This window comes from Nothoprocta perdicaria, unplaced genomic scaffold (assembly GCF_003342845.1).
Source record: "Nothoprocta perdicaria isolate Ctin4 unplaced genomic scaffold, notPer1 scaffold_17, whole genome shotgun sequence".
Classification (NCBI taxonomy): domain Eukaryota; kingdom Metazoa; phylum Chordata; class Aves; order Tinamiformes; family Tinamidae; genus Nothoprocta; species Nothoprocta perdicaria.
In genome coordinates, this window is record NW_020454871.1 from 6970677 (window position 1) to 6983994 (window position 13318).

Here is a 13318-nt window from a genome sequence, read left to right on the forward strand (position 1 = left end):
GATGTATCAGATTCATTTTGATACATGCTAAAATATTTACAAAAACATCTGTATTAAGCTGACAGTATCTGGACAAAAGCTAATAGTCTAATTGAAGGGAAGATGAGGTCAGCAGCTTTGCATAACTTTAAGATAGGAAGTGTCCTGTTGCATTCAGATCAAGTTCATAACTCTTTCACATCATTTAAAGAAATTAGGTATCATTTAAAGAAATCAGGCAATTTTACAGAATTTATTCTTACACATTGATCCCTTCAAGCCCAGACTTCAGAGAGAGGGGGTTTAGCTAAATAAAAGCCTTTCTCAAAGGCAAATGCTCAGTTATATTCAACATTATTGTTTCTTCAAAAACAAATACCAAAGTCAAAAACACTTCCACAAAAAAAAGAAGTCATTACAGCATGGGCTAGAAAACCTGTAAAACTTCGACCATCTGACTTTTTGAACCAAGGTTTACACCACATAAAGAAAAGAGATTCTTGTTGCAAAGCTAGTCATTTGCAAACCTTCAGAATAGGTTTTGAGATCCTGGCCAGGGACATTGGCAGTGCAGCTGGTCCTCATAATTTCACTTGCTTCATGCAAAGATTAGATTGATATTTGCATATATTCATTTATTTTTCTTTTTCCTTTTTTTCTTAATAATTATAATAAAAAAGATAAGATACACAAGGACCGGTTGTATTAATGCAAGCCAACTTACCCGCGCCCCCTTCTCTGGAAAACATTTGCATCCAGCACTGCAATCTCGGCCCCCACAAGGCCCATTGTAAGACTTCTTTCCACCCTGTTAAAAAAGGAAAAATAAAGAGAAGAGAGAATTGGTCAGATGAAGATTTTACTTAGTTTAAATGCTCTCATTTCATTACATTTATCACAAGAGTTTGTACGAAAATAAATGGCAAGATATGCTTTAAATATGCTCCTCTACAATTATCTTAGTGCAATTGACATCCTATATTTTTGGGGAATGAGAAAATAACATAGCATGTATACTACTTCTTCTATTGACTACTTCTGTAAAGAATAAAAGCTTGTCATTCACCAGTGCTCTAGCTCCAGAGACAGCGGTCTGCTCTTAACTCCTCACACCCAAACACACTCACTGAGTGTCCTTGATCCAAAAGGCGCCTCCCACCAGGACAGTATATAGGTGGTATATAGGTAGATAGGCACCTGATTCCATAGGGTAGGAGTGCACAGAATAACCAATGAACAAGGAAAGATAACAAGCAGCAGCATCTCTCCAGGGCACACCTCAGGCTGAAGGGAGGCACTGCTTATTTCATTTTTAAGCATCAGTAGATACTTATTTAATTCTAAATATATGCCTAATTCTCAATATACTATACTGGTACTAGTTATTTAAGGGATAATTGTAATATGTATGTAAATCTGAAGTCTCTATGTCACTATCTTAATTCCAAATAAAATACCTACCACGACACTAGATAGAGGTCAACCACATGAGTTTAAGAGTTCCACCTTCTCCCTCCCACCCTCAACACATTTGAAATTCAGGACTGTTGACAACGCTTAACAGTCCTGGAAAGAAAGTGCAATTTAGCCACTCAGGAAGAACATCCCTCCCTCAGGAAACCATCTCACTGTCAGCTGTGCTCTGGTGCAGACCTGAGGTTTTAAACACTGAAAGAGCGATATAAGACCCCATCTCAAGGTGACCATGCTAAGTGCTGAAACAAGCCTGGACTATAATTGAACATTTCCATACTAAAAGCATTCACGGCACACATGTTTAAAGCCTTTAAAATTTCATGACATCTGTCAGGTGAGAAACATGAGAAATGAAAGCTAACTTGTGCAAGTTCATCACGAAACTTTGAGCCTATTCTTTACATCAGCTCTCCCAAATGAAGTAATTCTTACAGTGCATTACAGAAAATTCATCTAACGTCATTTAAGAAAAGATAAATAATCTGTTCTTTTAAAAAACTCATGTTTGCACTGATTTGCAAATTTAACATGCCTCTGTTTTTAAGGCAGTATAAACAGATGAACAGACATTAACCAAAAGCCTTAAATTCAACCTCCCATGCTTCCCTACCCTGAGGGATTATTAGCCCTTGCTGCTAGTCCTAACAACCTTCAAGTAATTCTAAGAGATAATGAGTGAAATAAAAAAGGGCAATCAGAAGTTAGACAAATTTTGGAGGCAAGGTTTTTTTTAAGAAGAAGCCCTTTCAGACATGGGGCTTTTGGACTACTCACTAACATCCTGTGGTAGGTACCTAATATCACAATACTTTATTAGAATACAGAGGGCCACACAGTGTGGGAGAGTCACCAGGTCACAAAATGTAATGCAGGGGCTTCTGACCCTACACAGCAGGAAATAAAAGCAGGCTTAATGCAACGGAGGTAAAAAAAGTAGGGTAAAAATATAAGGCAACAAGCACAAAAATTTGCATCAAGAAGATATATGGCAGGCAGTAAGAACAGCTCCAAGCTGTCTGCTCAGACAAGCAGAGTACCCATTTGCAATGTCAAGGCAAGGGCTCAGTACTTAAAAACTGGCCCCTGTCTTCACAGGCACTTTGTTGAGAGGCCAGTTCTGATTAGAGGCAGAATCTCAATCCTATGATCTGCTTCTGGGAGGACCAAAGAGTGAACTGCACCAGGGAATACTCTGCTTATGACTGTACACATACCCTGCAGTGAGAGGGCGGGCTCCTTTCTAGCCAGGGGACACTTCCATTCCTGCCACTTAGCCATATATTATCCTCTCGGCAGACAGCTTTACGCTGTGGGGAAATCAGACTGTGCCTTCTCAGATGCTTATTCTTAATTATAAATATAGTCTTAATTCCTCAAAGATTTTAGATTCCAATATCTCTCTTCTTCAGGTTATTCTTTATTCCAGGTACTTTGCCAGAACTTTCAGCTCCTACAGTTCGGTGAATCCTGCTCTCCCTGCAAGATGGGGTCATGGAATATGAACTATTTCATTACAGGCTTGGATTCCTTGGAGGCCGCTGCCCTGCAGGGACTGCGCATGCCCAGCCCTGAAGCCGACCCAGTGGGATGTGCCCAGGCTCTGGGGGTGCCTTCCCAGTGGGACCAGGGCACTGGACAAAATCAAGCAGGACTCCCCATCACACCACTGGCTACAGAGGGTCACCCTAGTTGAGCTCCCACTTAGGTCAAAAGCCATCTTTGCACTGACAGTATTGGGAACTGGACTGAACTGTCACTGTGGTTTATTAAAAAATATGCCCAAGTTTTACAAATAGTGCGTTTGTGCTGTAGTTTAAAAGCAGTCATTTGCCCGTTTGTGAATGAAAGCATTTGGAGAGGAAGCAAACCAAAGCCAGTTGGCTCCAAACCAGGTGTTACATGTCCTAAAGTATTTTATTTAGGGGAAGTAGTTGACATCAGACACTCCAAGGCTACCTAAATAGCAAACAGCCATGTACATAATATTATGTATATAAGCCTAAAGGCTGCATATAACAGAACACAGAACACCGTATTCTAGAATACGGTGTTCTCCTCTGAAGTAGTTCTATCTGTTTTTTCCATTCAAAAATTCTCAGATGTACAAACGCATAGGTCACTTGAACATTTATAGCTACATGTAAGCATGGGCGTTTCAGGCTTGGTCTGTGCATGTATTCAGGGAAGAGATATTTCCAACTGCTCTGGGATATTATGTTTCAGACTAACAAGTATGGTTCCTCGGAAACAACATGGAAGTGAGGGAGGTGAGACACCAGTAAGGTAAACTCACCACACGTTATAATGGAAATGAATTAGCTATTTTAATTGTATTGGCTAGAAGCAGACCAAGATTTTTAAAACAGAAAACAAACATAAAATAGTAGCATTGCTGAAAAGTAGACAGCCTCTGAGATTTAAATAGCTGTAATACAAATGAGTGACACATACTGATTCGGCTATTTCAGGCTTAAATATGCATTACTAGCATTGCAACATAGGAAAAAAATTATTTAAGTAGTAGCTATCTGAGTGAGAAACTATTCTTACAAGACCCTCAAGCATGAGTTTGAGTTCAAGGCCAGCTTCCCCCCGCTGCTCGTGGTGCACCCGCCACGCGCTCCTGATGCCGACGGCTGCCATTTGAACCTTTCCATTGGCTTCAGCCTGCTCTGGAGCAGGGCCAGAAAGAGGGAAGAGCCCCGACAGCTGAGCAGCCTGGCCAGGACTCGCTCCAGCTCCTCCGCAGCCCCACACGGCACCTGCACAGCAGCTTGCAGGCCCTGTCTGCACATCCTAAGGAAATCACACCTGCACTGCAAGGATAAGGAACAAACCAACTAACCCAGCGCTCAGCAAGGGATTTCCAGGAAGCCTGGTTCAGAAGCAGGGGCCCAATTTAGCCTTATGTCTTCTATACTGTACCCAAGGATCTCATTGCACAAGAGTTGAGAGCTACTCTCTGAGCACAACCAGGAGCAAAAGCAGCTCGAAAGCATCCTATTTGGTGAAAAAGAGACCAACTTCATGAAATAAAATTTGGTAGAAACCATCTTCAAAGTCTCAGATTTTTAAACCTACAAGTCCTTCCTAAACTTGCTACGTTGTCAAATTTTCAAGCATGGAAAAAGCATTCACCATTGACTCTAATAGGATCAGACTTATAAGAAACACTCAAAAGTAAGAATCTATACAGTTTAAATGCTAACTCATAAGCAGCACAAAGCCAACCTGTAAGCCCTTCTCCAAGGCCAATGACCCCCTTACTCCTCTCACAGCCCCAATGGAAACTAAGGGCTTCCAAAGGCTACCGTCACATACTGGATATCTGATGTTCATAGAGCAGAATCTGGCTCTGAACAACTCTCTCTTCTGATGTTTTTCGGTTTTGTTGATAGGATTACACAAAGCTGCACGACCCTTTTCTGAATATCCTTTCAGTCAATGAATATGTAGTTAAAACCAGTTTATTTATGGCCTATATGAGCAAGGACACCACACAAAGCCAGAAGCTTATCTTTTACTGCACAAAAGGCCTTTCAAATGAAGCTATTAAATGTGAATTTGTAGCTAAGATACTAATTTATTTTAGGGTTCACTGACTTCTTTTGTAACCAATTTCCTCAAACATTTTCATTCATTTCATAGAGCTGGCAAACATCTTAACTGGCAGCTGAGACTACATCAAAGAAACTGACAGAAACCAACCTTCCTCCAGTTCAAATGATGCTACTGGGCTACAAAGCTTGATGAAATCCCTGGCCTTAGAGAAATTAATGGAAAATTTGGACTGAAGCAAACTGTACCCTCCTGCCCATTCTCCATTTTCCATCCTGCAGGAGTCCCATCGCACTGAATATTTAATTTGGAATGAAACAAAATAAATTTTAAAAGGCCAATTCTGGCATGTCAGTCACACAGCAAAGACAGTATTATAACATGGATTATAAAACACTGTTCACTAAAGCGTTAACTGCACTGATTTCTTTAAAGACAGCACCCACACAAGAGAGCGTTTTCTGATCTTTAGGATCCCTGTCAGAGATTCTCATCATGCTAAAGCAAGAACAACTTGGAAGTCTATTAGAGAAAAAATTCTGATAGATATTTTAACATCTTTACAACAGTACCGATATACATTTGTATGAGACATTTTGTTACTTTTGCTTCCTTTTCTTTTTGAAATTCATGATGCATTCCTTAACATATAAAATTTAGCCAGGCAGGAGGAAAGTGTGCATGGGTGCAAGCACCCCTCACACGTGCCACAGAACGGCACTAGTGACAGGTATGAGCTCCCCTCCTAGAGAGCTCCCTGTGCCACTGAGGAGAGAACAGGGAAGATTTGCATTCCACGCACCCTCTGCATGAGTCTCACTAAGGCCAGCACATGGACAGCCCTGGGGACAGCCCTGGGGTCCATTGTCATGCAAATGCGACAGTGCCAGCACAAGGAGCAGCTCAGGAGCCCACAGCAGGGAGAAGAGCCTGCGCAGGACTCGCCATCTCCCTGCTGGAGAGCTGCCTTTCTGCTCGCTGCTGAACCCTCAGCTTGCTGCTGTCATGTCTAAAGAAGCCGTCATTGGTGGTGTTCATGCATCCCAAAAATGCATCATTTGTAGACAAAGAGGCAATGTGAAATTTACCTGTAAGTGAACTGCCAGTGCATAAAGGTAAGCACTTAACATTGGAAAACATCAACAATATTAGCAAATATTATGCTTTCTTTAGATTACTCTCCAAAGCTGGGCAAATGATTTAGTAAAAGGAAAAAAGCCAGTCTTACCTCTGCAAAGTCATGAAGCCATAAGCTAGAGAACCATCCATATATAGTGATTCCAAAGCCAGAGGTAACTGTATTATTTGCAACATTTAGCACAGCTATTTATCAAGTGTACACCTTCCCAACAGCTTCCTAAGCCCCACACAAGACCTTAACGCTAAATCCAACACACAGTCAACTAGTGCAGATACTTTTTGTTCTGAAATTGATAAATGGACTGATATTTGGGGTATTATAAAAGCATTGATGGCGCAGCTAGCGGTGAATCTTATGGCCTGGTACAGTCTCTGTGTATGATATGGCCAACCATAAGCAAATTCAAACCTTTAGGGACAATACAAGCAAACCAACTAAGAGAGCTAGATCTTGGGGGGTGAGATGGGAGCAGAGGCAGGGGGGAAAAAAAATAAAAAAAAGCAGCTATTACCCATTGAAGATTTTTTTTCCCCAGATGAAAAAGTTTTGTTGTCTGAATACAAAAGCTATCATTTAACCACAACAGAAAATAGGAAAATAGTATCTTGAGTAATCTCATCCCTTTCACCTAAAACGCTTGCTCGGTGGCCTACCTGAGGTGAAAGCAACAACTCCTCACAATCACTGGGCTGCATTTCTACTTGTGCCTTCATTCCAGATACAGCTGGTCAGGGGCCAAACACTGGCCCTGAAAGCTGCTTCACTCCTTCCTCATTTAAGCAATTCTGACCATGAGAAATACCATGGGAGAAAGATCTTCACTGAAAATCAGGGAAAGTTAGAGTACTTATCAGCAAGACCTGTACTATGTACTATCAAAGGAGCTGGAATGAGTCCATCGTGATTCATCCTGCAGTTTTACAGTCAATACAGACCACCAACTTTGAAAATATAGTAGCAATTTATTATTTGCATTTCATTTTCAAATGTATCATTTCACAAAACATGCTCTGTAAAATGTCTTTTTTTTAAATAAATACAAACATTTGAGACTTAAAAAGCAGATAGTGATCAAATTTTTGAAGTTAAAAATGAGGAAAATGTTTTGGTAGAAACTGGCTGCACTTTTAGTGATGCTCTTAGCAGGATGGTGATGGATTGACAGGCAACAGAAGGAATCACATCCAATCTTCCACTCCAAAGCTAACTGCTAATCTCTCTGAATCTTTTGGATTTGAGTCAGGGAGAAAATCTCTGATGTAAGTGTTTACCACAGCGCAGTCACACTAGGGGTCAATGTAGCCTTATGTGTGGGATACAGCTGGTCTAAGGATGCTTGATCTGCCTCATGGGATAAGGTTAAGGAGCAGGGAGAGCACAACAAAGTACAAAGCTGTGAACTCTTAAAGTGAGTTTCGAATCATTTTTGCATTCATTTTGGTATGTATTTCTACAGGCTCAGCTACCTTAGCCAGCAGCAAAACATTGACTGAACCTAGAGAGAGGGAGCTGAAAAATTAGCTACAACTGCCTGAACACAAAGCACTTAAATCAACTCAGGTGCCCTGGCTTTACATCCTTCAAGGTATTGTCAAAAGCATCACTGTCCCTTCCTGAGCACACCAGAAAACCTGGGCAAAAGAGATGCTTGTTTCAGGGGAGTTCCTGTCACTTTCTTCCCTTGGATTTTCTTTTTTCTCTTCTAAACAAAGTAAATCAATTAGCAGCAAAAGACACACAATTTACATAGTTCTGCAGTGTTTGAACTTTGTGCACATACAGCACATATATCAACTTTACTCTGAAACAATCCATTAGATATTATCTTAATTTATTTCCCCAGTCAAAACATAACCTTCCCAAAAGCTGCTTCCACATTGCTATACAGTTGTTTTCAGGGAAGAAAACAGTAAAAGACTCAATTCTATAGAGCATTTAGATCAATGCTTAATACTAATGACACGAATGAGAGCAAAGAATATGCCTGAATGCCATGTTAAAAAGAAATGAGCAAGGCACGTGGCCCAAGGAATGACCCTGCCGATCCTTAGCCGAGCGCAGAGCAGTGCTGCAGACACAAGTATGCGGAGCCTCCTTCCCACACAAAGCACCAGAGCCTCCCCAAGCACCTCTCACACAGGCCCGTCCTCCTCGACGGAGGTGGTAAAACTGCCTGCTCTGCCCTGTCCTGCCCCGCTGGGGATAACTGCGTATGTGATAAGGGAAAGACAGCGCAAATTGCACTAATCCCGCTTCAGGAACCATCAACTCCTCATACTTAAGGAAGATCAAAATACCCTAAACAGCATAACAGAAGCAGTGTTATTCCAAAACAGAGGGAGGCATGTGTGTGAAACTCGCGCTTTTATCTGCTGCATGCATTTATATAGATACACCATGTAGCTTTTAGCTGGAATGCCACATACATCTTGTGTGATTAGCCCAAAGGACAAAATAAACTGTTTGAAATATTCAAGATTCCTTCCTTGTCAGGATTAGGAAAAGGATGCCCTCAGCACTGAATATGCCCGTTTCCAAAGACACAGAAAATATCTAAATACACAGATAGTCACCATCCCCCATGATACAGTGATTCCTTCAATAGGAATCATTTTTATTTCACTAGTGTTTCCAGATCAGGCACACAAAACACCTCCTGTATCCTTTCCCACAGCATGGTACAAAATAAAAATGCCTAGGATAATTTCAACCACTACACTTCCCCCCCTCCCCACCTCTGACCCAAAATAATTCTTATTCTATTAAAATCCTTATTAATGGAAAGGAAAGCAAGCACTCCTATTAATCAACTGCAGTAGTCATTTCAACTCTGCACTAAATTCAGACAAGGAATTTCAAAGTATTCAAATTCCTTATTACCTCATCAATAGACACTGATTAAGAAACTTTGATATCCTATCCTTAAATTATGAAAGACCTAGAGCTTTGAAAATGAAATTGAGTGACTAAAAACTGGGTTTACTTTAAAAAAAAAAATCCTATAGCAAGAAATTGATGCTACTGAGAGTGTGTCATAAATAACTAAAGTTATACATAGATTGGCTAGACATTTCCATATTACATTTAAACAATTATCTCTGCCTGTAGCACAGATTCATGGTTATGGCTGTGGCATGTGTCTGTTTAGGTTACTAATATACCCATCCCAGATAATTTTTTTCTAAATAGGACAATACACGTCAGCTGCAGACAGGGTGGAACCAACTAAGAACTGCTCCTATATGCAGAAGTGATTTAGTTACCAGACTATTATGCCCCACAGGCATGAAGTTTACCCACCTTTTCCAGTTCACTTGCAATCTCTAAATCAAGGTCACTCCTCCTCCTTTTGGGAACAGGATAGATAAGGAACTTAGCTAACTCATTTTCTCTCATTTAACCTTTCATTTGATTTCTGAAACACAAGATCTTCATCACAAGTTACATATGGGTCAAAATGACCAAGACAGCTAAGAGTCTACATAATTACGGTTTATCTAAATAGAAACATAGGTACTCCTCTCCTGAAATCGTTGCAGGGCTATCTTTTTTAGCCCAACATAATTAACTCTATCATCTCTGTAGCTTCACCTGTCTGCTCTCCTGCCCCATTTAGTCATTTAATCTCTATTCACCTTGTGCTCTGCAATTCAGCATCCCTGCCCTGGCGAATGTCGAATGTCAGCACTGACATCTCTGATGTCCCTGGAGATCCTGGCACTGACTGCAGCAAGAACAGACAAAATCCACAGCAAATAGTAGAGTGAGACACCCCTCTGCCTGGGATTCAGAAAGTCATCTTGTGGACACTTACTGCTTTAACCATGGAAAGCAACAGGCACACCATTTGTTCTGGATTACTAAATTCACAAAAACAGCTAGGGGAAGCACTTTGTGCTCCTCCCTCAAAATATTTTAGAGAGTTATTTTCTCTAAATCAGGAAATTGCTATCTCTTTTGGGCAAAGGATGTCTGCTACCAGAGCATGTTTTTGACACTGCACAATGGGCCCTGCTAACTAATCTTTGAGCACTAGAGAGCAAACACTTTTGGGAAAATGTTCATGGAGCTGCTATGCTATCACAGGCATACATATCCCAGGAATGTTCAATTATTGGTTGTTGACCATTTCACAATCTTGGCCGATCATTTAGTCCTCATGAGAAATATGAGATGTCACCAGATAAGATGCACCATGTAGAAATGCCTTGTGCTGGCATAAAAAGTCAGCGGAAGGTCAGTTCGTTTATGTCAAAATGAAAAAAAAGATTAATGTGAATATAGTACATCCCTGAAAGTGCACACACTCCTGCATGCACATTAACTGAGAAAAACTAAAAATAATAACAGACTAAAATCAGATGTTGTTCTTACGTAGTGCTACAATTCAGCAAAAGAAAAGTTTCATAAAGTGCTTGACTTTAATATGAGGCTCGACTGTCTCATAAAGGACAGTCAAAATGTCCTTTAAGACCAAAAGTCTATATACAAACCATGATAGAAATAATAAAAAAAAAAAGAAATCCAGTAATACCAATAACAGACCAAGAGAAGATAAAATAATTAGTTGATAATAAAGAATTTTCAAGTACACTGTGAAGATATCAGAAGAACAGCCAAAATGTAGAAAATAAGTTATGTTTAAAGAGACACAAGCAAAAGTATGTATCTGAGACTGATTATATCATCATAAGACCACACTTGTATAACTAAACATGACTTTATTAAATTAACTCCCCTTTCTAACAACAGTTGCAGACAGTAGAAGCCATTTTAATGACTCCTTCCATCATGATGATAATGACCATACGTGTCTAAACAAAGCTTATCTACAAGCACATTTATCTCAAAGTCCTCTACAAACAGTGGTGGTCCTGCAAACCATTTCTCAAGCAGGCCACCTCTGTTACAGCTGGAAGGGGATGGGGAGGGAGAAATTCTTATCTACTGGAAATATTGCATTTCAGACATTTTTTTCATTCCACGTAGAGCAAAGTTTGAAAATTTAAAATTTCCTGAGAAATGGAAGCAGCAAGTCCCAGGAGCTCTGGTTCCACCAGCCTGTAAAGCCAGGAGTCTGAAGGCCTGAGCTGACAAGCAGCTAAGGCAACAGAAAAGCTGCCAGAGACCAGACAAGCTTTTTGGAGAGCAAATTACTCAACTTCTCTCTAACTCGGCGGTTGCCTGCAGCCCAAGCTCTACCTGAGTCGCTTCCCAGTGACATGATGTTCCAGGGAGCTTTTTCAAAGTCATCTGTGCAAGCAAAACTGAAACGAGTCATCAGCTGGAAAACTCACATTCCCGTGTTGCAGAAACTTCTGCTATTACAAATGACAAGGAAGAAGGACCGCAAGGAAGGGCCACAGCAGCTACAAAACAGGCAGTGAAGAGTATACCGAGCGGCTGGAGCACATAAGGTTGGGAATTCAATAACTGCTAACAAAAGCAAAACCCCTTTCCAATACTGCCCAGCAATGGGAAATAGAGCCAATAAGTCTACTTCCCCCCTACTCACGAGCAGGGTACTTTCTCAGTTGCTTTTAGAGAGGCAGCTGTAATTTTCTCAGTTTCCCTATTTAATATCCCCTCTGTGGGCATCTCATCCTGGTTTCCTTAAATTCAGAGACAGGACAAGCCAAAGTTGCACAGGAACGTCTGTATGAAATCATGGTTTTCCACACTGGCTTTCTGCTCTGCACAGCAGCAATGCCATAGCTCCTGCCCTTAAGCGTGGCTGGATTTGTGTGCAACAGGAACAAAACCACATGGTGCAGAATTTAGGATTGTTGCTTAAGACTGCAGATTGTGAAGTGTCTAGGGAGTCTCTGAGACATAAAATCAATCAGCAGTTTTCTCACTACAGAATACATCCTCTTTCATCATACTTTCATAGAGCACATAACATGCACAGCAGGAAGCTGCAATAATATTACGGCTGTTGGTACAGATCAATTTTCTGGGCTGCCCTTCTTACTTCACTCAGGTTTTCACCTTGCAAGAGAGGACAAGCAAACTTTCCTTTCATGGTAAAACAACCCTTTGCAGTAAACCAGACAGACAAGCACTTCACACAGAGCAGAACAGATTTGCTCAAGGATTTCTCTCCTGTCTGCCCAGGGAGTATATTGCTACATGGCTTAACCAGATGCACGTTAGACAGCAACCCAAGAAACCAAAAAAGGATGTATTCCACATGCAGGGAAAGTCCATGGCCAGCATGCTGATTCTTCTTTCTCCTGACACTGAAAAGGGGAAAGTGAGAAAGGGAGAAAATAAAAACTAGATTGATCTACTTGAAAATGTCTCGGAAAACCTAAGCAATTCCATTTTGTATCCATGTGTTTGCTTATTTTACTGTTTGGACTATTTAATTTCAAGTACAACTTAGAGCAGATGCCTCTTCATCAACTGTGGATGTTGAAAGCTTCTGCCAAGAGAAAACGAGCAATCACTGTTAAAGATAATCTTACCTGTCTGGAACGGGAAGAGACAAAATGCCTTCATAACATTTATCTAGATTAAACAGATCAGAGGAGGTATAGCTTGATGCAGTATTTTGACAGGAGGAGAGTATGTTTGCTGAAGAGTAGGTACTGATTAAATCTGAGAAAATGTGTGCCACTAACACTTCTAATTCGGAAACCAAAAAAGGATAGAACTTAAAACTGTCAGAATAAATGCATCATTCTATTTACAAATACCATAGTGTTTAACACACATCTAGGGTTTAGGTTACTAAGCAGGATTATTAGCTTTACAATGATATATTACAAAACACACGCAAATAAATTTTTATAATTAGTGAGCACCGGATAAGGAGAGGAAAGAATGACACTAAAAAAATATTTTTAGCATATACAAAAAAAGAAATAAGAGGAGGTGCTCCTTTGAGACATTATCATCAGAACTGCACAGCTTGAAAACAGTATATATATTTATATATTTAGCTTTTGTTTTTCTTTCTCTAGACATGCAACACATTTTTTAGAATATTCCCCTCCTGTATTATATGTGTGGGGCAAGGGTTGAAAAAAGACTATTCTTATCAGATTTCAGAATATTTCAGAATATTTCAGAATATTTAAGGTTGGAAGGGACCTCTACAGATCATCTAGTCCAACCTTCCTGCTCAAGCAGGCACACCTAGAGCATGTGGCACAGGGT

The 13318-nt window shown here is 40.4% G+C and overlaps 1 protein-coding gene across 1 annotated transcript in view; it reads right to left on the reverse strand.

Moving 5' to 3' along the window:
• Window positions 1–13318, reverse strand: part of COL4A6 (collagen type IV alpha 6 chain) — a 115358-nt gene that overhangs the window by 75722 nt on the left and 26318 nt on the right. Inside the window, exon 3 of the mRNA XM_026035933.1 lies at window positions 704–787. Coding sequence (XP_025891718.1) covers window positions 704–787 — 84 coding nt within the window. The remainder of the gene's footprint in view (window positions 1–703; window positions 788–13318) is intronic.